The sequence below is a fragment of the Cupressus sempervirens genome, chromosome 10 (genome assembly GCF_028749045.1).
Source record: "Cupressus sempervirens isolate cs-2001-9-10 chromosome 10, ASM2874904v1, whole genome shotgun sequence".
NCBI classification, from domain to species: Eukaryota; Viridiplantae; Streptophyta; class Pinopsida; order Cupressales; family Cupressaceae; genus Cupressus; species Cupressus sempervirens.
The window spans coordinates 119,701,088-119,727,674 of NC_143127.1; the positions used below are offsets into that span (position 1 = coordinate 119,701,088).

The 26,587-nt window shown below is 36.7% G+C and overlaps 1 protein-coding gene across 2 annotated transcripts in view; it reads left to right on the top strand.

Annotated features, from left to right (window-relative positions):
• The window catches only part of LOC149532885 (formin-like protein 18), an 88,508-nt gene that overhangs the window by 25,355 nt on the left and 36,566 nt on the right, over positions 1-26,587 (top strand). For both annotated transcript variants that reach the window (XM_089807185.1, XM_089807186.1), the window contains exon 13: positions 12,620-12,691. In XM_089807185.1, coding sequence (XP_089663311.1) covers positions 12,620-12,691 — 72 coding nt within the window. The remainder of the gene's footprint in view (positions 1-12,619; positions 12,692-26,587) is intronic.

Genomic DNA, 26,587 nt, shown 5'->3' on the forward strand with positions numbered 1-26,587 from the left:
TGATCAGATTGCAGTGATTGCAATAAGCTTGATGTTATTTTTTCCTTCATTCGAGACCTAATCATGACTTTCTTTCTTTCCCCAAGGTCTGATCTTCATAGTTAACTTGAAATTTTGATCTTTTTATCAGCCCAAACAAGTTTAATTTGGAAGGGAAATGATGCTTTACAGCTTGAAACCCCTGTATTTTCACACAAGGATGCTCGTAGAATTGAAATTTTCTCAAGACAAGTGGGTGGAAATGTGAGGGGTGAAGTCCCAAGTTGGGACATGAGGTGGTCGGATTCCAACCTGCCCATGTTCAAGCTTGGACATGAGGTGGTCAGAATCTGACCACTCCATGTCCAGTCCTTTTTGTTCCTTCACTGTGATATACCCCTCGAAGAATAAAAATTTAATATTAGATCATGATGAATATAATGTTATTTAATTAATCTATTGATCACTACAGTTTATTAAGTGATAAATATATTTGATCATAGTATAACACCACTCAATATATTTACTAACCGGTAATCAAATAAACAAATAATATTGATAATAAACTTAAACATCATATTTATTAATAAATAATATTAATCAGTTATAGTTAAACAATATTAGCTAATACTAAACAAATATTAAGTATGTCACGTTGGCCTCTATCTATGACACATGTATCAAGAGGCACGATTTTTCCTAGGTCCCTCTGGTGGCATATTAAACTTTCCTAGTCATCGGATAAGTAAGGGAGGAGGAGATATACGGAGATGGGAGATAAAATACAAGTGAAAGGAGAGGTAGAAGGCAGACATCGCCCATATTCATCCAATATAGCCAGTCTGCTAACAAGAATCATCTTTAAACATGGAGAGCAAAACCTTGATATCTGACAACGTAGATGTCAAGGACCATCTTTCAGAATCTTAGAAGAAGACGAGAATCAAAGCATATGCCCTATCGTTGACCAGACGCTGAAGGAAGCCAGAAATACAAGGAATCGATTAAAACAATATGGAATACTGGAATTTGGCTGCGTTTATTGGAGAAGGAATAAGGAGATAATATATTTGAAAGAAGTGAATAATGACTTCAGACATATCATCGAAGAGCACTATACGAGACAAACAACTGGAGGCGTAGATAGAGCCTGAAGTTATCAATATTGTGAAATAAAAAAAGACAACCTTGCCAGAAATAGATGAATAGTTGTGAAGTGCAGAGCGCCTTTGACGGGAAGGAAGGATCACAACGAACACTGCCGAGTGGATAAATATCAATACCATCTGATCATCCAACACATGGTGTGAATACAAGCTTATATTGTTGAACATATCACAAGCAAGGGGATAGCATTGACGGTGAACAAGACATTGCACGATGCACTCAACACTAATTTCTTGATTAACAAATACACCCCTGGACCATATCTGTAGATTGTATAACACAGCGAATGGAGGAAAGAGAACAATATATTAGTCAAAAGAAGTTTACATGCTAGCAGAGGGACGGGACCATAAGTTTGTACACCCACGTCCAATTTAAAGCAATAAAACTCTGAACAACAATAGTAATAGGACAAGAAGCATTGAGTACAATGAAAATAAGAAAATAATAAGTCTGAAGAAAGAATACTGAAATAAGATAAAGGCATCATGGGACAAATAATTGAACTGTAACATGACTAGATGATAGAGCATATTGTATTACCAGAGAGCAATAAAGGAGGAAACATAAAAACATAAATTTTAACAAGAGGACAAGGAACGATCAGAACCAACATATAGCATGAAACGTATAAAGACTATTAGTGATCTGTATGAAATAATTGAGTCTCACAATATTAATGAAATATTACAATCATAGAAATATAGTGCAAAACCACTTTGATAGTGGAGACAGTAAAAATAATCGTCTGTTGACAAAGGGATACAACTCCAGATTTCAGAAAGAGGCATAGAAAATAAATATAATTATGTAATTGAGAAACCTATCCATCTAAGATTGATGATCATATGGGATAACAAAAATATAGTCCAAATAGAGACCAAGATTAATCTTGGTAGAGGGCATCTATTATAGATGTCAAGTTTCTCATTAGGAAAACTCAGAGGACCTTCTTAATTGAACGTCAGGATTTCAAATTGGAATCCTAGGGAGAGATTTACAGAGAATCTCTTAGAGACTATATATATAAATATTGTAGTGGCCAAACATATGCATATGTCAGAGATAAGAGACTTGGTAGAGGTGGGATCTCTACCGAGTAGTGTTACCAGAGATCCCAAAGAGGCCTTAGGGAGAAGCTTATTGTATGACAATTACCTAATCGAGATGTAGTTCTCACTAGAGGGTTAGGTGATTGGAGAAAGGATCTCTCTTGAAGGATTAGGAAGAGTAGCTTGGGTAGTATTTAGATTTGTATTTACTTAAATCTAATGTTGTTAATATGTTTTACATACAATTTTTGATATTGTACTAACAAATGGTTGGAGGTTATAGCGTTCAAACCTAATCAGAAAGTGGGGACATTACAAGTTCAATAAATTGATGGTTATTCTTCACAGTCCTTATTGGGGACACCACAGATACAATTACTATCATTTCTTATCAACATTCAGTAATTTACAATGGTTCATTTAGAAAAGGACACTAAAAAATGGCGATATCAAATTATTTATTATCTTTAATCACTTATCCTAGATTCTATAGAGGATGAATTTAATGTTCATTAGAGATAGATTCTCGGGAATGAGGTTGGGACTCCATAGAGGATGAGTGTGATGCTCATTAGAGATGGATCTTGATATTTTTAGGGGGGCTATCAGTGATTGTCATGGTCACCATAGTCTCAGGGTTCATACCCAAATTTAGGCAAATACGGTTACCATATTAATTGAACTATATATATTCATTAGAGATGGATTCCTATTTGAGGGGGATTAAAGGAACTTATGTTTCCCTAATCTCCCATAGGCAGTATACATACTAAAACCTAGTCATATGCATATGCGTAGGCTTGGATAATAGTGTCCGTATCCAAGAGATCTTGGATTAGTGCTTTATGGAAAGACGACATGATGCCTGACCTAGAGGCAATCCTAGGATCAATTTCCCTTACTAACTTAGAATAGATTATATTTTCTTACTAATATTTGATGTTATGCTTTACTAATACTAGTTTTGGAAGTAATTTGTGAGGAGGATATCCAAGGACATTACATTCACGTCTGAACACTTGTTTTCCTTGCAATTTCATGGTACTATTTCCCAAATTTAAGTTTCTTCATGAGTTTCACTTTATTTATTGCTGAGATCTGATCCAAAAAGATCTTAAAAATTCATGTTTTTCACACTACATTTGATCCATTGTTTTTGCTTCACCCTTACATTGATTTCATCTTTCTTCTCCAACTAGTTGTCTCTACCCTTGCTTTCATTTTCTTCCAATGACGAGGGCTTGAGATCATCTTGCTATTGTCATATCAGATTCAAGGCCTTTAAAGTTAGGCCAAGCATTGAAGTGTTGTTAATGATTCCACTCCTCTCTAACCCAATCATTCCTAGGACTTGACTCTTAGGTAAGCTTGACTTCTCCCAAAGTTGCTCAAACTCAGCTCACTGGCTTGGAGATTATAGACACTGCCACTAAACAAAGGCTAACTAAACCAACTGCTCCTACTACCATGCATAAAGAGGGGGTCTTCATTTGCAATGGGGCAATGCTGTGAAAAGGTCACAACATGTCACTAGCAATAAATAATGAATTATTAATCAAATATGATTATTATCCTTATTTGCTTCTCTTCTCTTCTAATTCTATAGTTTAGAAGCATTCTTATTTTAATTTAATTAGAAATAAATATATAAATTAAAAATAATAAGATAAGATAAATTTATTAATTTCCATCAAGAGACCAACAAAAGGTCTAAGGGACTAAAAGATTAGAGATAGGCAACAACCAACAACTGGAGCACCAAATGGTGTTCGAAGAAAAGCAAACAAGAAAGCAAGAGAGGAAGAACCACCAAGGCAAGGACTAGGGGTCCTTCCTTGGCATGAAGAAGTTCAGCACCCTAGGTTGTCTCCGAGTAATGCTGGAGGAGTGACGTTGTTGAGTGAAACCCATGTGGGGCCTCATAGATTTGGATTGGCAGGAGATAGAGATACTGGATGGCCTCTTCACACTTTGAGCGGGAGACATGGGTGAGAAAAAGGCAGTAATAAGTTGGTCCGAGTCCTGGCTCGGAGGAAATAGGAGCTGTAAGGTGTTGTTGTGGAGCTGAGTGGCCTCCCTGAGGTAGTGGGCAAGGCATCGTTAATGTAACATGCTAATCTCCCAACCATAATTAACAATTTAGTACAAATGAAAAATACAATACTTCCCATATTCACATGAAAATAGTTATAACATATTCATATGAAAGAGAGTTAAGGGGTATAACAGAATAACTGAAATATCTTTAACTAACAAATGAAAAGAGAATTCATAACTAGCCATTACTTGATGGAAAGGAAGATCATTTAGTACTTTCTAATTAAGAAGAAAAATACTTGCAACTATAAACTGGACTTGATTTACAACATAAAAGATTAATACCCTATAATTTGGTGATGACATAAGAATATAGATAATGATCTTGTCTCATGCAAGTCCTTCCATTTGGTGAGAGGAGAAGCATTGTCAGAGGCTTAACCTCCCAATCATAGACCCTAAGTATCCCCACACAATCTCAATTGAGAAAGGCACTCCCTACGCGGGATTAGGCATGGGACACCACTTATCCTGCTACCTGAGCATCTTGGTGTTAGAGTGTTAGCTATACAACCAGCTAGGCTATGGAGTCCTTCCCATCAACCTATCTATTCGATTGCAAGTTTCGTTGACCTCAACAAGCATGCCACTAACCTACTGTGTCATGCATAGCAGCAAGCATGCCACTAACCTACTGTGTCATGCATTGGATATATTTCCATAAGGTTGGGATTAGGCCTTGTCTTCTTCATGACTTTTATGATCGACATGGTTATCAATAGAGTCACCAATCTCCTATAAATAGAGATAATAAACAAACTGAGAAAACAAGTTAGGTACTGATCTTCACTTCTGTTTCCCCAATGCAGTCGCCAAAAATCTGTTAGTGAAGAGATTTGTCTTTCAAACACAAATGCATAAATTGACTCCAAATGCCCACAATGAAGTACAAATTGCACTAACAGTTGGATGGTTTATCATGGGATTGATAATCTTCCTCTGAATTGAGATGTACAACTCCTCTTATGATTTACAATGAATAAAATTATAAAAATATAGATATTCTTTTTACCAGAAAGCAAAGAAAGGCGTTAACATCTACTTATAGGCATCCAAGTAGATGTAAAAGGTTATTACATTGAAGATGAATGCAAGAAAAAGTAACACAAAGATCACTTAACTTTTGTTCATGAACAATGGCTAAAGGTAAGGAATGCAGTCCATTAAATAATTTGACTGAAATCAAAGTTTCAACATCAAATGCATACACAATTTTAATAAGACGGAAATGACATTGAAAATTATCACATTGAGTCACAGCTCAAGATAATTGAAAGAAAACAAACATGTATTCAAAGATCCATAAAAATGCTTTCTTCGCTTTTTCAACATCCAAATGAAAACTCAAAGACTCTCAGCCTTATGTATTACAACTGCATTCAAAGAAAAACCCTGTACTCATTAAAATCTTAAAAGCTTAGAAATCCACCCTCTCCTAAAGCACTATAGACTTTTCTGGAAAAGAAACGGAACTCCCATTCTGTTCAGCTTTCTACAATAAATAATCATGAGCAGCACCTATTTAGTTTTGTAGCTGAATCTTTAAATACCTTTTACCTTTTTACTTTCCCCATAAATCCCCTTTATAACATAAAGCCTTTATAAAAATTATAATTAAGAGTTTATAAATATTATTTAATAATATTAATAAGCAGATTTGGATAGGTGACATTTGTTGGTGATGAAGTATTGTCATCATTTCATGACTGGCATTGACAGTTTAGATAGTACTCCACTACAACATCCATAACTTTTGATCCGTAAATAATCTGGAAAAACACTTTGGAGAGGATTTAGATAATTCGGATTGCTAAAACATATCCAAAAATCAGCTCGATCCAACGGTTGGGTTAAAAGTTATGACCCCCGCACTAAGACCCATTTTTCAGTTTTTAGAAAACCTGTTGCTGCTGTTAAAACTGAACCATTTCAACTTGCGAACGTGAACCTGCTTATTTTGAACCTTTGAACTTGAACCTGTGAATCCAAACTTTTAACCATGATGATTTTGAACTGCATTCATGGTTTGGGCAGTGTAACACAGGGATGCGTCCCCCCCCAATTGGGCCATCTTGGAGACGGGGATGTCCCCAGGACGGGGGGATGGCGTCTCAGCGTTTCGGGTGGCGCCACTTAGAGCGCCACCTCCGTCGGAGATGGCGAGATGTCCCTTTTGTGGGTGTGGGGGGACACAATGGAGTCTCCTTTATTGCGGGGGGACGCAATAGAGTCTTTTTTATTATGGGTGTGGGGAGACTTGTAGTTTTTGTCTGCATTATAATATTATATACTTATTTTGATTTCATGGTTCATGGCACATGATACTTATTGTAATCATCTTTATGTAATGACTCATGAGTCATAACTCATATGATCATTGATTACTTTTAGATAGTAGAATCTAGATACTCATACTATTGATCTAAAGACTGATATATAGACTAATATTTGTTGATGTTCAATGTCAATGTTCATTGTTTGTTTGTCATTTGATCATGAATCATGATGTTCCAGTTCAAAATTTCAATGCAATGTTCAATATTCAATTTTTTATTGTTTAAGTTTATTGTTTTTTACATCTTTATATGATTATATCAAGTTATACTATATAATTGTAGTACAAATTTTCATAACTAGCATTTTAAGTACCAAATGTATAATATATACACCCCTGCTCCCCCCACCACCCACCCGTCCCCCCGCTACCCCCAAATCAAGGCCCCTCTGTCCCCCCGTCTTAGAAACTTGTCTTGCCGTCCTGCCGTCCCCTCGTCTCGTAGGGTGGTGTAACTATGGGTTTGGGGGTCTTGAGTCACCTTAGGATTTCGAATCTGAAATTGGATTTGCACTTCTGAACAAATGAACCTTGAACTGTGCCTTTAGATCATTGAACCTTTGAACTTGTTGGGTTCAAAAACCTCTTTTAACCATTTAGAACTTAGTTGCACTTGAATGAACTTGTTGAACCAGTTTGAACTTTATGAACCTATTCAGACCATCCTGAACCAATATATACTAGTCTGAATCAATCTGAACACTTTGTACCACTTGAACCTATTGAACCGATTTGAACCTATTGAACTGCTTTGAATTGGATGAACCCGACTGTACCAGTTGAACCAACTATACCTAGAATGAGTGGGCGCAAAACTTGTTGAACCATATTGAGCTGTATTGAACCAGTTTGAACCAATTCAAGCATTTTGAACTCTATTCAAAGTGGTTCAACGAAGTGAACGTGTGCTTCGAAACTGAACTTTGAACCTATCCACTGAACCTGGTTGTATTTGAAGTAGATGAACCAGTGAACCTTATGAACCTGTTTCTACCAGTCGAACTAGTTTGAACTAGTTCAAAATGGTTCAAGGCCAATTACTAAACCAAATTGGGTATGACGTGAACTAATTGGACCATATCAACCTAGTCCAATGAGGTTCAAGAATCAAGGGAAAACCAAAATTTTACCATATCAACCCAGTTCAATGAGGTTCAAGAATCAAGGGAAATCCAAAATTTTAAAATTAAAATTTTAAGTGTGGGTCTATATGTGCACCAACAAAGGGCTAGCTTCTTAATCGTCGATTTGGACTTAAACTTTCTCCACCCATTATAAGTATCGTTTTAGTTGCAAGTTCAACTTTGGCATTAACTTATCATTGTAATAACAACCTTAGACAACTTTGTAATACCATTAAGAAGCAAGTTTTATAAAGTCAATGATGATTTCTTGTTGAACTTTGGTCGAAGTTTGTAATATTCTTTCTTGTTTTATAAAATATTAGAGAAAACTTGTCAAAATGAAAGAGCCAATGTGCTTATTTTGAATACATATCAAGGAGACACATCCGAAAGATCACCATTTATTCGATCTTTTGTTGTCATCAAGACAAGAATTATGAAAATTTTGACTTCACACTTGCTACCCACACTCCACAAAATAATGCATTAGAAATACTGCCAAATTGAGATTCGACTCAACATCATAAACTTGTATTGACCAATTATACTAAAGTGTTCATAATGAACATGATGGCTTGTGAAGGAAGAAATGTCAGCTTATTTGCCAGAAGAATCAAGATGAAGATCTTTGCATGAAATCACATAGTGACTAATTGTCGAATTATTCACACCAAATGCATGAGATCCAGATTAGCCAGATAATGAATTAAAATTTTGGCTGGTTGAAAATAGGGGCTAACACATTGTAACTCCTAGAGATCTGAAACCTTCTTAAACATCCTGGCAATATATACGTGAAATATAACTTAAAGAATGAGAAAGGAAAAACACATATTGAGATGTGACTTAAATGTTATATTTCGTGTGTATATTCTATTGAACTGAAGAGAATGAGATTAACTTGAAGGCAAAGATGGGGAGGTAAATTGTAATATTCCCTTTTAAGTTGACAAGGAAATCTGGATGTGATTGGAGGAATTTTGACAAACAGTTTGCATTCATCCTGGTTTGAAAGCCATGACTTCCCACAACAACAGAAATAATAATACTTACAAGTAAGGAAGCACCAGATATTCAAGAAATGGTTATGCTAACAAATAACAGTATTAAATCTATTTGTCACACTATGCTTATTAAATAAGATAAACACTATAGTTCAACGTTTTGTATAACAAGTAATGATTTGATATTGATGCACTTGTAGTGACCGGTAGTAGTCTCTGTTTTTGTGCTAACACCCAACACCTGTAACAGTTGATGTTATCTTATGCTGGAGTGGAGATGGTCGGGTTTACTGTGTATTCAAACGCTGCGGAGAATTCCCGTACAGGAGAAATACCGGCCCACAATACGGGATCTGCCAGATGTAATTGCTCAGCAGTTGCACACTAACTGAAACCTCAATACGTCACTCCCCAGTCCTTCACACTTCCGCCCAAGCCCGTGATTGACTGGTTAAACCAAGTAACACCTAAACTGTTGTCTCAAAGCGAAGCTTTCACCACACTCAGTTTTCCTTATCTGTTTCCCACGCAGTGTGTCCAGTGATTGCCTCTTGTTGTGAGGCGTGGAAAAGACAACTGTTGCCACCGTACAACTTAAAACCCAGTCACACTCGTTTAGTATGTTATCCTGTGACTGGAACCCTGCGGCTAGATTTACTTCAGTTGGGTCTGCCCTCGCAATTTCTAGTTTCCTTATAATCAGAACTTGAGAACTTATATCACTGGATTACTGTACTTACTTCCTAGGACTGATTCGATTTGCAATTAAGATCACCATACAGCTAAACCATGAGAAATGAAGAAATACCAATGAGAGGCTGGGGCTACGTCCAACGTCTCACACTTGCCTTAAGGGGTTCCGTCCTCAAAGCAGCCAGTCACACTTAAGCAACCTTGTATTTGAATAATATCACATATCCGAGATGATAATCCCAATGCAAATGGTTTCTTTTATAACCTAAAAGTGTGGAGAGATACAAACATCTTAGCAATGTGGGATAAAAGACTATTTCGTCTTTTAGTCACTTAAGTCATTTTGTCATAAGTGACTTTAAACAATAAAGTACTTTATATTTCAACTCAATAAAATAAGTGACTTTAACCTTAGGATTTTCCATTTAAAATCTCCTCAACTGAAATCAAAACTCCTGTGACTAGCTGGCATCCTAAATCAAATGCCATTAGCCTGTCCGGATGGAAAGATAGACCAACTAGGCGCCATTAGCTAGCGCAGAGAAGGGGACATTACATAAATGTTACCTTTCATAAACCCCCAAATAGTAAAATTTTGAGACTTGAATAGGAAAAGAAATTAGTTTTTGTCGAGTTTGAGTTTCCAAATTTGCTTGAACTCGACAAGTTTGGCGAGTCTTTGAGATTCGGCGAGTCTTGCGTAAGACTCAATTGAGTCCGAGTCTGGGATCTCAGACTCGCCAAGGTCACCTGGCTTGAGACAAATCAAGTCTCTGCAAGTTTGGGATCTATGATTGAGGTAAGATGAATGCATTTCTTGCCATGAAGTGTGCTCATCCTATAAAATGTCTGATAAATTTCGACCTTGGTTTTCTTAGTCGTCTAGAATGTACGTACATGCCTATGGCTCAACTTTGACTATCATGAGACACAAGTTCATCATGTAAGCTAGTCGTAATTATTATTATATTTTCTTGGGCTTTGTATGATTGCCAAGCCTACTTAATTTCATTCATAGTTGAAATACATGGATTTGACAACTTCTCGCCAAGGCCCAAAAAAGAACTCAACTTAAAAATTTGCTTAAATTTGATTAGAAATGCATTTATTTTGCATTCAATGTGGGGATTTATCTAATGAGTAAACAAAAGAAAAAAGTTGAGTATGGATATATTTAAATGCAAATTTAGTACAAAATGGCATCTTCATGTGAAATGCTGATGGTTAGAAGCCCGATAGTCTGAAGCAAGATTAAAATAGAAAATTGTCTTTGTAAAACTTAAATACAACATTATAACCGTCTACATCTTCCTCCTTCCCTTCCCAACACCTCTAGTAAAAACAACAGGAGGGGTAGGGGGTCTAGTCCTAGGAGTCCACTGTGACTGCACCTCCTTGCTTGGCACAATCAGTGATTCAACCTCCATTTTGGATGTAGATGTTGCTGGAACTGGCAATGACTCCTTATCATCCTCATGTCATTCAGTCCTAATCCACCCCCCTCGTCCATAGCCCGCCTCTACAAATCTTATATCTCATTCTCTGTAAGCAATGGAGGCTACTCTTGTGATGCCCAATCACTATAAAGATCTGTATCATCTAAATCAAGTGGACCAACTGATTTTCCCTTTACCTTCCTTGTGTGCAACCAAAGATTATATTGCATAAAGACAAGTTCATTGAGGCCTTTATGAGCTAGCTTGCATGTTTTCTTCATGTGGATGGCCTCGAACAAGCTCCATTTGTGCTCACAACTGGATGAATTACAAGGCTGGCATAAGAATCTGAGGGCAAAATTTGAAGATTTTGGGCATTTCCACACCAAAAAATGGTTAGAAAATGGTGTTAAATATTATTTATTACACTGTAAAACAATGTAGAGTACTTAGGAAATGCCATTATCAAGTTTCTATAAACCTAGATGCACAAGGAGGAGATAAAATGATTTAAAAAGGAAAGCAAAAGAAATCTGAAAACCTATATGAGAATCCGATTTTGCTTCAAAATCATCCTTTTTAAATCTGCTTCAAATTGATTTAAATATTTGCAAATGACCTTGCAATACCTTGGAGGGTGTTTTGTGGCTTGAGCAGCCAACAAGAAGTCATAGAAACTAAATAAATATTTTGTTTTGACACTGAAACACTTTATACAGACGTGGCTGAGAATTTAACAGGGACTCACCTAGTTTTTGTGAAAGCTCAGGAGTAAAAGCCCCCAAAACTTGCTGGGTCTAACTTCTCACAAGAAATTGTTTTCTTACGGAGTTCTCTACGACTATTTCAACTATGGTTTCAGCCATGAAGTGTGATGAGTTTTTTGTTCCTTGTTTCTGATGTGATGCCTATTTATTTCCATGTTGGATTGAGTTGGGATAAGTTTTAATTTTTGTGTCCAAACTACTACTCAGCACTTTCTCTTTCAAAGAGAACAGTTGGAGTTGGGATAAGCTTTACTTTTTGTGCCCGAACTAGCACTCATCACTTTCTCTTTCAAAGAAAACAGTTGGAGTTGGGATGAGTTTTATTTTTTGTGTCCGAACTAGTACTCAGCACTTTCTCTTTCAAAGAAAACAGTTGGAGTTGGGATAAGTTTTACTTTTTGTGTCCAAACAAGTACTCAGCACTTTCTCTTTCAGAAAAAAACAGTCGTTAAATCATAACAGTATGGTAAAAACTTAAAATTTACTTAAAAACAGGCTTTATAATAATGCCAATACATATTATCTATAGAGGCTTGTAAATTTTTTCAAGCACTTAAAAGAAATTCTACAGGATCTAAAATTACTGTATAAGGTGATATTCACTGTCAAGGGTATAAAGTTTAGAGTTAGCAATTGAGGCTTCTATTTTCAAGGAGCGAATTCCTCTAAAATGATTTATATGGTAAATGCCCTTAAGAGAAACACCTAAGAATTTTGGAGTTTTAGAATTAATCTTGCTAGGGATAGAAAATGCGGTCTATGCTGGTGGTCAATATCATTTGTTGTTTAATTTCTCATAATTTACCGTCATCAATTAAGTGGAATTATTTTGGAATTGATGCATGTGAATAATTATCATGATGAACTTTCTCCTTTTGATGAAATTATGAAGGCTTAGAAGTTAGAGTCTAAAGATGATTTGACCATACTCAAAAAAAATGCTTGCTTGTTTAATGTTATTGCAGGTGCTTGCTGATAAGCTGTCTGAGCTCCTTGATTTTTACAAGGACCTTGCTCATTTGGAAGCTGCATCAAAGGTTAGTAGTATTACAAAGAGCAGGAAATTAAGCTTTTTTCCATGGGCAAAGATGGGGCAGTTATATTTTATAAACCTTTTGGATCACACAGACTACAGAACCCTGGAGCCTATGGCACCAAAAACAGCTAAGAGATAAAGCCACAAATCTCACAGGATATAATAAAGTAAGCTGGGTCTGTAGTAACATGAAAGAAAGCAAAAAGGCTCGTCTATTGCTCATTTGTTTTCCCTGGAATCATAAGACTACTAGATGCTATGGTTACTGTCTTCACAGAACACACCTGGACAATGTGGGCTTGCTTTGTTGTCAGAAGCCAGAAACCTTATAACCTCCTTTGACATTGTGATCAAGGTTCCTTAGGCTAGTTGAGATTTCAAACCATAAGATATCTACTACATGTTGTATGACTGATTTAGCAATGTTTGGTGAAAGTTTTGATATGCGTGCAACTCTGAATCTATTGCAACATAAATGCACCTTATAGCCCTTTAAACAGCTATGTTAAATCCTGTACAATTGGCTTGTGTTTCTACATTAGTAATTGTTGTTAATTTGTTAATTCTGAATGGACCAATAACCAAAGAAATTCAAAGAAACATTAGTATAGACAGGTGGCTTTGCCTTCGATACATCATCGAGATTCATCTTGATAGCTGGATATGACTTTGATGACTTCATTGTGGGCTTGCTGAACATAACCAATCCCTTGTCACTGGGAAGAAAAGATCCTGCAAACATTATGTTAGAATTGAATTTGCTTTATTAAGGATGTTGGTTTAATCTCCTCTCGATTGTAAGACTTGAAGATTTCCATGATGAATTCTTGTGTTTCACACCAAATTTTACAGTTCACTTTATTTTTTCCCTTAGAATAACATAGCACTCTGCTAACTTCAAATGTTCCATCAGATCACCATGAGTGTTCTAGACTGCCTGGTGCCTCCTCAATAACAGTAATTTTGTCTAATAATATCACCAATTACAATTACAAACAACACAATGGATTTGGAAGGAATATGAAGTGTCCTGCCAAAGTCATGAATGCCACTTGATCTGGGTTGAATTGCATGGCGTACTACCATCAGGGCTATCCACAGACGTGCCTTCCAACATTCATGAGCTCAGATGCTTTCATAACTAGTCAATTTGTTATTTGTTTTTGTGGATATATTTGATTTAGAGCTTTTTTGATAGAGTTTTAAATAGCCTACTTCACTAAACATTAGAGGATGTTTGTCGCTTCATCTATGATGGCTCAGGCTTAGTGATGTCAGCTTCCGACCAACATTGTGTTGAACTACTCTCAATAGGATAAGTTGTTCAATTGACATCTCTTTAGAGACTTTGGAAGTATATCACTAGATATACTGCAGTCCTGGGGGAGCAATATATTCCTTTAGATAATAGATTCAATAAGGGAAAGGAAGATTGTGCAATACTCTTTATTCATCAATGTCTTGAATGTCTAGTACACTTTATGGCTTTGCTCTGTCAACCCCTAAGGAATGTGCATGAAACATATATCTCAAAGACAACATTTAATAAATCCAAAAAGTGCGCAACCTAAAGACTATTACGATAATAGATGGCTTCTATTATTATCTATTATTATTTAATGGTTATCTATTTGTAATTTATTGTAAATATTAGAATGTTTCTAATATTTAGTTAGTTCTTAGTTAAATGTTAGCTAGAATAGGAAGCTTCTATTCTTTAGGATTGTTTCCTAAGGAAACATTGTTTATTCATTTGTATATATTGATCTTTTGATCATTGTTAATATCAAGCAAATATATCCAATTACTTCATAATATGGTATTAGAGCAATTACTTTGAAATCTTTTCGGAGAGTTTTTTATAATTTCTTATTCGAAATTATTAGAGCATTTTTCTTCCGAAATTATTTTCCTAACATATCTGCTTCGAACAAACTAGGGTTTGTTTACAACTTATGACCATTTTATCTGCAACTGTTGTTTGTATTCACGCGATCTTTACTGCTCGCATTTGGTAAAATTCATGCCATTTTTTAATGCTAAAGTTCGCGTCATTTTTTCTAATAAAAATCGGGCCTCAAAGGGTTGTGTTTTTCCTGCCACGATCTGCACATTTTTGGGATAAAAATCATGCCATGATCTGTACATTTTCGGCACTGGAAATACCAAAGAGTTAAAAACACCTACATTTTTTCTGTTGGTTGCCGTGCTTGTTTTTAAACCATAAGCTTGGATGGGAGTTTTTAGTCTTTTGTGGTTTTTTATGCTTAGTGCGCGATGTCTAGGGTTTCTTAAACCCTCAACACTAGATTTATGCCCAGAGACAACATTTTTCACTCAAATGTGCCATTGTTTTGTAGGTGTTTTGCAGCCAGGGCTGTTTTTGGTCAAAACCCTAATTTTTTGTATCGGATCTAAATGATTTTAACAAATTCTTGGTGGGTTTATTGAGAGCTCAACTAAGTTGTCCGTTTTTTCGATTTTTATGCCTCGATTTTCAAGGTAGCGGATCCAAAATCCGACAACAAATTTTTTGGGTTTTTCAAGCTTTCTTCTCGATACCTCTTCATTTTTTCTGGGTCTTTTGAAAATTTGCCTGGAAATATGCGCACCTTCACAGATCTTCACATTTTTCACTGAAAAACACGCTATGGCATCTTTGACAAATATTCTGCTCGAGGGAAATTCAAAATTTAATGGTTGGAATTATGGTACATGGAAGCAACGAATGTTAACAATCTTTGAATATTGAAATACTGATCATATTGTTCTAGGTGTTGCACAATGTTTGATTGCAGCTAATACTGATCACAATACATGGGATTAGAATAATCGGGATGCAGTTCTCAAATTATCCATAGCTGATAATCATCTGCCTCAGATTCCATTCGACAAAACAACTGCCGAGATATGAGAGCATCTCAATAAACTTCATGAGATTTCAAAAAAAAGCAGTCTTCTTTCTCAATAACACTTTTGTTTTCTATTGTCATGGATGAGTGAAAATCGCTCCAGGAACATCTAAATAGGATTTCAAGAAATCCGTGATCAATTGCTTGCCATTGGATGCAAGATGGAGGAAGAGGACACTATGGTTATAACTCTTAGGAGTTTACCCAATTCCTACTAGCATTTTATCATGACTTTCAACATCACTTCTACTGGTGTTGGTATGAAGTTCCCAGATCTTTGCACACTTCTGTTTCAGCAAGATCAGTGGAAACAACGGTTTGGTAGCAGTTCCAACTCCACCTCCAGAGAGAAAGCCTTTGTTGCTAAATCCTTTCATAAGGATAAGGGCAAGTCATATTCACAACACTACTATCGGATCTAGGACTGGATATGGACTTGAGCGAAGGTCTTGTGGCATAAGTGTGGGGCGAATGGAACATGAACCACGGGGTATGCTTTTGGTATTGGCGGTTCTACAAGTACTTCCCAATTGCACAGGTGCCCAACGTCAAAAAGTAGATTCTCCCTTTTATCTGTCGGACCTAATGATATATAAGGGTTGCTGCGGTTGCATGATATTAGTTTGGGTAGTTCCTTCCCTCTAGTTGGGGCTTTCCCTGAACGAAGGGGGTGGATCCCTAATGTGTGCTAGTCCCACTCAATTAAATGACCCATTCCTTAGTGAACGGCATCTAATATTATATACTCCCTACTATAGATAGGCTTCCTATTCTGCCCTTCCAAAACCCCACAGATTGACCAACACCTCGCCCACACATTGGTATACGACTCCCCACACTCTGCCTAGCTTTTTAGTCACACTCTTTTCAGCCGAAGTCCTCTTCTCCAGCTTCAAAAGGCTCCAAGAGAAAGAAAATTCAATGCAACTATTGCCGCAAGTATGGCCACATGAAGGTTGAATGTCGAAAACGCTTAGCTGCCCAATCTAAGCAATTTGGTTTGTAACCCAAAGCAAACAGTGCAGAGCACACTGAACAGCTAGAATTTGCCTTTTACGCCTTCATGGCTAAAAGGCCTACAGATCATGTGAAGTTGTTTGCCTAGTACATTGATTTAGGTGCCTCTTGTCATTTCAGCCATCGCAAAGATTAGTTCATTGACTACTAGCCTTATTCAGATTCTGTTATTTTTGGTGGAGGGGAAGAGTACATTGTTGTCAACAAAGGCAACATTCAGATTTAGTCTCCTAGCATGAATCTCATTTTCCTCGATGTGTACTATGTTCCAGGGATGGAACTAAATCTACTCTTAGTCAGTCAGTTGCTACGACACTCTCCACAGTTGAATGTCACCTATAGTTCACATCAATGCACCATCACTGATAGGGCGACTCAGTCTATTGTTGCAGTGGGTCTTAAGGATCATGGTCTTTTTAGACTTACTGATTCTAGTGATTCTCAGGACTTAGCTATGGTTGCTCAATGGTCTTCTGTCAGCACACTTTGGCATCAACAATATGTGCACTTAAATGTGCACTATCTCTCTCTCTGCTTGCTCGGGAAGAGCTTGCCCTCCGCTTGCCAGAGATTCAGACTTAACAACTTGGAGTTTGTGATGCATGCCAGGCTGGGAAGCAACATCTCACACCTTTCACTAGTGGCGATTCATGGTGAGCTTCTCAGGTACTTCAGCTTGTTCATGTTGATATTTGCGGATCTATGACCACTCCTAATGTTCTTGGGTCCAAGTATTTTCTATTGTTGATGATTTTAGTAGAAAAATGTGGGTATATTTTCTTAAAAAGAAATCAGAAACATTTATAGTATTTCAAAAGTATAAACCTTTAGTTGAAAAGATTCTGGGAAATCTATTATTGCTCTTAGGTTAGACAGTGGGGGGGAATTTTGTTCTAATGAATTCTCTAGCTTCTGTGATACTCATGGCATCAAGCGCAAGTTAACCACACCCTACACACCACAACAAAATAGTGTAGTTGAAAGTCAGAACAGAACAATCACCAAGATGGTTTGATCCATGCTCGAACAGAGACATTTTTCGAAAAAGTGTTGGGCAGAAGAAGTTAACACTGCAATTTATCTTTTGAACCAATCACCCATAGTTGCAGTCAAAGTTAAGACTCTGGAAGAGGCCTAGAATTAGTCACCTGAAGGTTTTTGGCTCTCTTGCTTTTGTTTGGATCCTTGATGCGTCACACACCAATTTGGATGCCAAGAGTCAGAAACTCATGCTTTCTAGGTATAGTAGTCTTCACAAAGCCTATTGGTTGATTAACACTGAGATATCTCGTCTCTTGTACAGTCGTGGTGTAGTCTTTGATGTGCAACGAGGACCATTCATGCATGTTTCTCCTATTTGCAATCTAATAGACCAGCCTATGCATGCTCATGATTTCGGAGTTCGTCTTCCATTATGTCCATCTAATGGGTGGGCTCCAACAACTCTTGCAACTACAACTATACCAATGATTCTTGTACATACATCTCCAACTTCTCTTGCAGGATCACCTAGATATGCCGATGCTTCACTTGAATTTGACCGATTCTTCTAATGAGGAGCTTGATCATACAACATCTCTTGATGCTAATGTTGGTCATTCTCCTCTTTGACCTAGTGGTGGGCTAAGACACTTGTTGATCTTCGCGATGATGAGCTCATTAATGGGAGAATTGCTCGGAAAAAGAGCAAACCTATAGAGTCAGTTAATTTTTCTCTCATAACCAACATTCACAGTGTGTTTGAACCTTAAACATATTCCGAGGCTAAAGGAATTCCAGAGTGGGAACAAGCCATGACATTTGAATACCAGAGCCTGTTGAAGAATAACACTTGGGCCCTTATTGATCTTTCACCAGGGAAGAAACCCATTGGTTGTAAATGGGTTTACAAAATAAAATACAAGTTTGATCGTACTTTTGATAAGTACAAAGCCTGTTTAGTTGCAAAGGGCTTTTCTCAGCGTCAAGGCATTGATTATGAGGAGACCTTTGCTCTTACTGCAAAGATGAGCACAATTAGATTAGTTCTAGCCATGGCAGTACAATTTGGCTAGAAGGCCCATCAGATGGATGTCAAGAGTGCTTTCTTAAATGGTGACCTACAGGAAGAGGTCTACATGACACAACCTCTTGGTTTCAAGGTTGTTGGTAAAGAACACCAGGTCCTTAGATTGGTGAAAGCTCTCCATAGTTTGAAGCAAGCCCCTAGGGAATGGTACATAAAAATTGATAAGTAACTCAGTGATCAAGACTCCTAGAGGAGTTCTTCAGACTCAAATTTGTACATCAAGACTACTGATAGTGACATCATCTTTGTGGTCATTTATGTGGATGATTTGATCATTACTAGTAATTTGACATCATTGATTCAGGGAATCAAATAGAGTTTATGCCAGTCTTTTGATATGACTAATATGGGCTCATGCATTATTGCCTAGGTGTTGAGGTTTGGCAACAGTCTTCTGGTATGTTCATTTCTTAGTCCAAATATGCTAGGGCTTTGCTAGACAAATTTTGTATTTAGGATTGCAAGCCTGCATCTACACTCATGGAGAAAGGTTTGAAGTTATCAGCCAAGTCTAATTCTCCTTGAGTTGATGATACTACATACATACAACTAGTGGGAAGCTTTATCTACCTCTCTACTATTAGACTTGATATGAGCTTCGCAGACAGCTATATCTCACGTTTTATGTCAGCTCCTAAGGCTGATCATTGGATGTCAGTCAAGCGTGTTCTTTGTTATGTGAAGGGCACTATTGATTATGGACTTCTTTATCCTCAGAGTTTTAATCCTAGACTCAGTGGGTTCATAGATTCAGATTGGGTAGGTTCTGTTGACAATAAAAAGTCAACTTCTGGATATGTGTTCAGTTTGGGATCCAGTGTTGTCACATGGACTAGTAAGAAGTGGTAGATAGTTTCTCTCTCCTCTACAGAGGGATAGTTAAGGCAGGTTGTGACTTTGTTTGGCTTTGTTGGATGCTTGGGGATATGCAGATGTCATCGGCTGGACTGATTACTTTGTTTATTGATAACAAAGGCATTATCAAGTTAGCATGGAATCCAGTCTTCCATGAACGAACCAAGCATGTAATGTTCACTGTCACTACATATGGTAGCTGGTTGAAGACAAAACAATAGACTTGTAGTATGTTCCTACTACAGATCAGACTGCAGACATTCTCACCAACCCTCTCGGTCCTGATAAGTATGTCAAATTCAGAGGATAGCTTGGCATCATGGATAGATTAACCATTAGGGGAACGTATTACGATAATAGATAGCTTCTATTATTATCTATTATTATTTAATGGTTATCTATTTGTAATATATTGTAAATATTAGAATGTTTCTAATTTTTAGTTAGTTGTTAGTTAATTGTTAGCTAGAATAGAAAGTTTCTATTCTTTACGATCATTTCCTAAGGAAATATCATTTATTCATTTGTATATATTGATCTCTTGATCATTGTTAATATCAAGCAAATATTTTCTAGTTACTTTGGAATAAAGATAGTACCTGCATATTAGAATAATTTAAACTTGTGGTTTATAATAACAATACTTATAATACATTTACAAGATTAACATTGCTAAAGATAGTTTTTGAACAGTCCCTACATTTTTTTTTGAGGGATAATTCCTGATCATCATTGCAATTTTCTGATATGTAAATAGCTATTCTATGAATAACCATAGTTTCATGCATATTAGAATAATTTAAACTTGTGGTTTATAATAACAATACTTATAATACATTTACAAGATTAACATTGCTGAAGATAGTTTTTGAACAGTCCCTACATTTTTTTTTGAGTGATAATTCCTGACCATCATTGCAATTTTCTGATATGTAAATAGCTATTCTATGAATAACCATAGTTTCATGCAATTGCTTTTGGAATAAATTGCGTTAAATATTTTTTTCATCAACGTTTTGGATCACGCTTCATGATATCATCAGGATGATATCTGATTTATAACTTTTCTGATAAGAGTTTTAAATAGCCTACTTCACTAAACATTAGAGGATGTTTGTCGCTTCATCTATGATGGTTCAGGCTTAATGATATCAGCTTTTAACCAACACTGTGTTGAACTACTCTCAATAGGATAAGTTGTTCAATTGACAGCTCTTTATAGACTTTGGATGTATCCCACTGTAGATATACCGTAGACCTGGGGGAGCAATATATTCATTTAGATAATAAATTTCATAAGGGGAAGGAAGATTGTGCAATACTTTTTATTCATCATTGTGTTGAATGTCAAGTACACTTTATGGTCTCGCTTTGTGAACCCCTAGGGAATTTGCACGAAACGCACATCTCAAAGACAGCATCTAATAAATACAAGTGCACAACCTAAAGACAGTACCTGCCTATTAAAACAATTCAAACTTGTGGCTTATAATAACAATACTTATGAATACATTTACAAGATTAACATTGCAGAAGATTTTTTTTGAACACACTCCCTAAATATATTTTTTTGATTGATAATTCCTTACAATCATTGCAATTTTCTGATCTGTAAATAGCTATTCTATGAATAAGCATAGTTTTACACAATTGCTTCTGGAATAAACTGCATTAAATATTATTTTCATCAATGTTTTGGATCACACTCCATGATATCATCAGGATGAAAGCATTAGAGAGCACGAGAAGGAAAACTACAATGGGAGTATTTTTTTTGAATCAAAAGTTATAGTTTTTGACATTTGTGTGTGAAACAAAACAAATGGAATCATGTTTAGTAAAATCCTGAAAAGTATAACTTCGGAGTTAGAAAATCAACTGTAGAATGATATTGATCAGAAACATAAGAAAACATGCATTCACATGAAAGACACAAATGTCAAATGTAGAGAAAACTGCTTGGGTTAGAAAAATCGATGGAAAAGTTTTAAAGTTGCTCTTAATCCTCTGAAATACTTAATGACATAGTAGGGATATGTATTCATTTTGGAAAAAATCACATTCTGTTTCAAATTGTGATTCATAGTTTACACAAAATGCTTTACTTGTATCCTCTGTTCTGATTAATCTCCTACTGCCCTCAAACATAATTTTCCATGATGATTTAAGACTGATTCTGGTTACTATGTTCACTAGTGGACGGGGAATCAACTTTCAGCTAGAAAATCTTCTTTCCTCCTTATTTGTGTGGTCCCAATGGAGTAGGCTACTTGCGCTTTAGGTTACTCAATGTTCCGAGCTAAGGGAAATTCTATATCTGCCAAAAATGAACCTCTAAAAATCCACAAGTATGGTGGGTGTATCTTCATTGATGATTTTGAACAATTTCCTAGGGAGGATTTTGTTTTCAATCATGAAAAACAATATGTGAACTGCATGAAAATTTTTCCCATTGTAGAAGGCTTCCAAAAACCCACTTACTTTCTCTTGATCCATATATTTTAAAATTAAATTCATATTAACTGTCATTATAGTGTTGTTCGTATGCTGTGCAAAGTCAACTCAATTTGTTTATTTTGTACATATCCCCTAACATAGTGATGATGGGTGTGAAATCTAGATTGTTCATCTTCTTGATTCTCCTCCAATATTCACAATGCAAAGGAGCTTGACTATTTGATTTTTCTGTAATCACCAAATTATCTGCATAAATTAAATTATCTCAGTGTCACAGGTTCTATCAGTTGCCATGTTCTATTCTACCTCTTGCCTAAAATGTCAGGTGACCAAAGTCCTGCAATGTACTTGCTTAGAAACTCCCACCAGATACTTGATAGGAATTGTAACCTAAGGCTACTCATCGGTTGCACCTGGCTCATTCTACATTTACAATCCCACTTAAATGGAAGGTTTTGAATTTTGCTCTAAAGAAGCCTAAATACAAGGCTCCTTTGATGCATCCTAATATTTTTTGAATGGAACATTTTTTTTTTGATTATTTGTGTCAAAATACATCAAATATGAATGCTGATCTATATTAGGCTATTTTTATTATCCTAGGTTTTTACTATTTTTAGCTCATTTTTAGAATCTCAGTTGATAGTCATTTAGGTGATATTTTTGAGTTATCTTAATTAGTTTATTTTTAGTTGTCTATATTCACATGACTTTTCTTGTTGCTTTTTCATTAAAAGCTTTTGTAAACTCCAGATTTTTGTGTATTTGATTAATACAATCAATCCACTTTCTAATAGAATCATGGTATTAGGGCAAGCTGAGATTTTGAGGGAACTTTTTTTTCTCAAAAGCGCAACTAGGATTTTTAGAAATAAATATTTCCCATGAAGCATGTTGAGTTGTGTCAATCTGTCTAGGGTCTTTGGTTGTTTCACAACTCTTCGTGCATCTGATTTCCACCTCAGAAGACATTATGAAGTTGTCGAGATTTTTGCTTCCCGAGGTTGAGCAGATTATGCCTAATGTTGAGATTGGCATTTTTGCTTGCTTCTCAAATCGTGTCATCTTCAATTTCATCAACTTGGAGAGCAAAATAATTTATATAAAATATAACATTTAACTTACATTATTTTCCTTTCTTATACTAAAGTTATATTTTATATAAATATGCTTAGAATGTATGAGAGTGGTTTTAGGTTCATAGGAGTTAGCCATATTTCCGGAATGAACACGCCTCCATCAATGTTATCTCCCACAATTTTCCTTGACTTTCCAAGATAAATTTGATACTGGAACAAGGATTTCAGTCCAATTCATCTAAAATCTCTCGACTACAGTCCCACATCCCTGACTAGCTTGGTCTAGCTCTCACTTATACACCTAACTAACTTGACTCCCTAATGAGCCAAAGTTGCTCAAACTCATCCCTCAGACTTGTGTTGATGTGAGTTTTGTATCACTACATAACATATTATTAATTGGATATCCGATATGGAGTATTAAACATACAATTCCTCTCTTGAAAAGTTATTGCTCATGGGATTTGAGAATTACTCCAATGTTCCTTACACTTGTGGATATTCGCTCAGTTTATCGATGTGATTTGCTGGTAATCACGTAGGCGGCCTTACGCTATTCATTCAAGGATGACTTGGGTTTTTGGTGAGATGGTGATGATTTTGTATGAGTGCCAGGTGATGTTGATGGTGACAGTGATAGTGGAGGATATAGCGCTAGATAATGTTGATTGCGCGAGGAGGAGGCAATAATGGTTCTAATGACTTCTACCTTCCTAACTTTCTTAGAGTGAAGTTCGACTACCCAACTACTCGCTACTCTACTCCTACTCCTTCAACTACTCACTATTCTACTCCTACTCCTATGAATGGAAAGGTTAGCAAATGGATGGGGATCGAATCTAATGAAAGCTTACCAGCGGCTCCACCTCCATAGATGTAGTGATTCAAAGGAAAATAGAACTAGTTTACCACACAAGGCTCCTTAACCAGCGGCTAAGATGCTAGTGGCCTAGTTGTAGATCTCTATCAAACATTCACTAACATCACCATACAATTAGCCATCTATTTCTACTCTAACAACATGAAATGAAATCCTACTTTAATTTGAGAGATGAGAAGAACTATGCAATACACCAAAAATGATCATATATATCCACCATGCAAGCCACAGCAATGAATAGAGAACAATTTTGATAGTATTTTGGCAACAATCCTCCAACATAACTCTGTCACAAATGAGAGCGAAATGGCCTTATATAGAGGCTGAAATTACAACCGACAGTAGAGATCAAAAGCAAAATCAACGATCCAGATTGGATCCTAGAAACCCTAATTAGGGTTGCCACCCCATTGGCCAATGAGAAGATGCCACCTTGTCAATGGACCAATGAAAAAAGCGGAAAAGTGGCAACCAATTAGAAGGCACCAAAATGGTAGCCAATCAGAATTAGACACTTGTCCTACCCTAGAAGAAAGAGAAATTGCCACTTGGGCTTACATTAAATGATCTTCTAATACAAATCTCTCGTTTTCTTTCATTCTTTTAGCTAAGGCAATGAACTTAGCTAGCCTTTCGTTGACTTCTTCCATGGGAGGACAAGGTGTATACTTCATCTTGAATTCAACTGATTTCACCGTGCTGCTTGTTGCTTGTAGTGTCTTCTCCACTAGTTACTGCCATATCATCTCCTTGTTGGTTTTCTAAGAGAGGGGAGTACTCGGTGCTCTCACTATAACCACTTGATTCTGAATCAGAGCTCACCTCTACTGCGGCCTCTTTATCACTTGAATTGGCCTCTTGGCTTCTAGCCTCAACTATGCTTTCCCTTGATGGAACTGGTTGCTATCTCTTGGTTGGAGGTTCCAGTGTTCTTTGCTTTTCTCAACCTCCAACGCTCTCCTTTTGTCTCTAACTATTTCTTGTTGCCGGCTACTTCCTTCACCCTTCTGCCTGACTGATTCTATTGGACCTTCTTTTGGCTTCATCTTCTCATAAGTAAGGGGAGTCCTTTGTCTTTGTAGCTTCCTTAATCTTTCATTATACCACGACTAGGTATGCAAATCAACTGCTCTTGTAAGTGCCTCCAAGGAAGGATCCCGATGGTCATCCCAATCTATTGGATTCAACTCTGTTCCTTCTACTGTATCATAATCTCCTCTCAACACATTACCATCATCTTCGAATTGATCGGGAATATCAAGGCCTCTCCATTTGATATCTCTCATCATGTTCACCGACAATCTTGAGAAAGTTAGCTTTCTCACATGAAAGTCATCCTTGGCATTGGCCCAAAAGTCCTCTATAGTGGGAATATGCTTAAATGCATTTCCATGAGATACCTTGATAAGACCACTAGGATCGAATCCTTGCCTCGCTTTGTACCATCCTAGATGATACCATTCCAATTTCTTCTTTGCAGTTGCATAGGCGGCCCGATTGGGTCAACTATCATTGCCAATTCTGATTGAGAAGGTAATCCCAGCCTTACCCTCGTTTTTCATTATTCTATCATAGTGCTCAAGTTGCCTAGCCAATTCCATCAAAACTACCTTGTCGGGTGGGTATCTTGGAAGCCTCTTGGGACAAACTGTACTCCTTGCTATTCTAATGTAGGTGAATTGCGGAAATTGGATGAACCAACTCCCAAACTTCTTTATCTTTGCCTTTGCTTCCGATGAGAGTCTCTTAGCAAGTGTCCCTTGTAGTACCCTTACTGTCTTCATGGCAAAGGCGTCACAGAATATCTTGTAATCCTTGTTGTTGTGCAAATGAAGTTGTGGATAGCATTCATGCACCAAATATTGCCCTGGCCCATTGCCAACTTCTTCTAAAGCCTTAAGTCCCGGACTCTTATACAGTCTAGCAATTAGGTAAAACAGATAGGATCCCATGTAGCATTGTTTTTGGTTTTGTACGGTTCTAAGTTGCAGTTCTAGGTTCTCGTTTATGATCTTAGCCCAATCAAATCTTCTTTTTCCTTTTTCAATTTCATCAATGAAGAAATACATCCAATTTTCAAATTGCGTACCTTGAGGTAGGCCGATGATCCGACTGAGAAGCACAATGAGATCTCCATATTCTATTTTGAAGTCTGCCACTGTAAGCTTTGATGACTTAGTTATGCCCTTCTTTCTTTCGTGTTGCCAATCCTACTTTAGCTGTGTGAAATAGGCCTCCTGGTTATCCTGAAATGATTTAGCTGCTCGATCCATCATCACTACTGTCATGCTCTTATATTGGGGAATATTAAATGCTTCTTCAATTGCTTGTCTGCCAATATTGGCCAACACCCTCTTCCCTTCATAAAAAATGATGGATTTACTGATCAGATCAAACCTGGATATGCATTCCATAACCAATTCCGGACAGGGCAATGTAGGAGGAAAAGCTGCTGCGTGTACAATTCTACTTCTGTATATCTTCTTTGCCAAGGGGGATTGGCCTTCCTTCAGTCTATCCTCTACTTGTATCATGTTTACTGTACCAACATTGGTATCAGTTATTTGCTTCATTTTCGAGAAGAAAGTTGTTTTGGGGATCATATCCTCTTTGTCTTTCTTAGTATTTG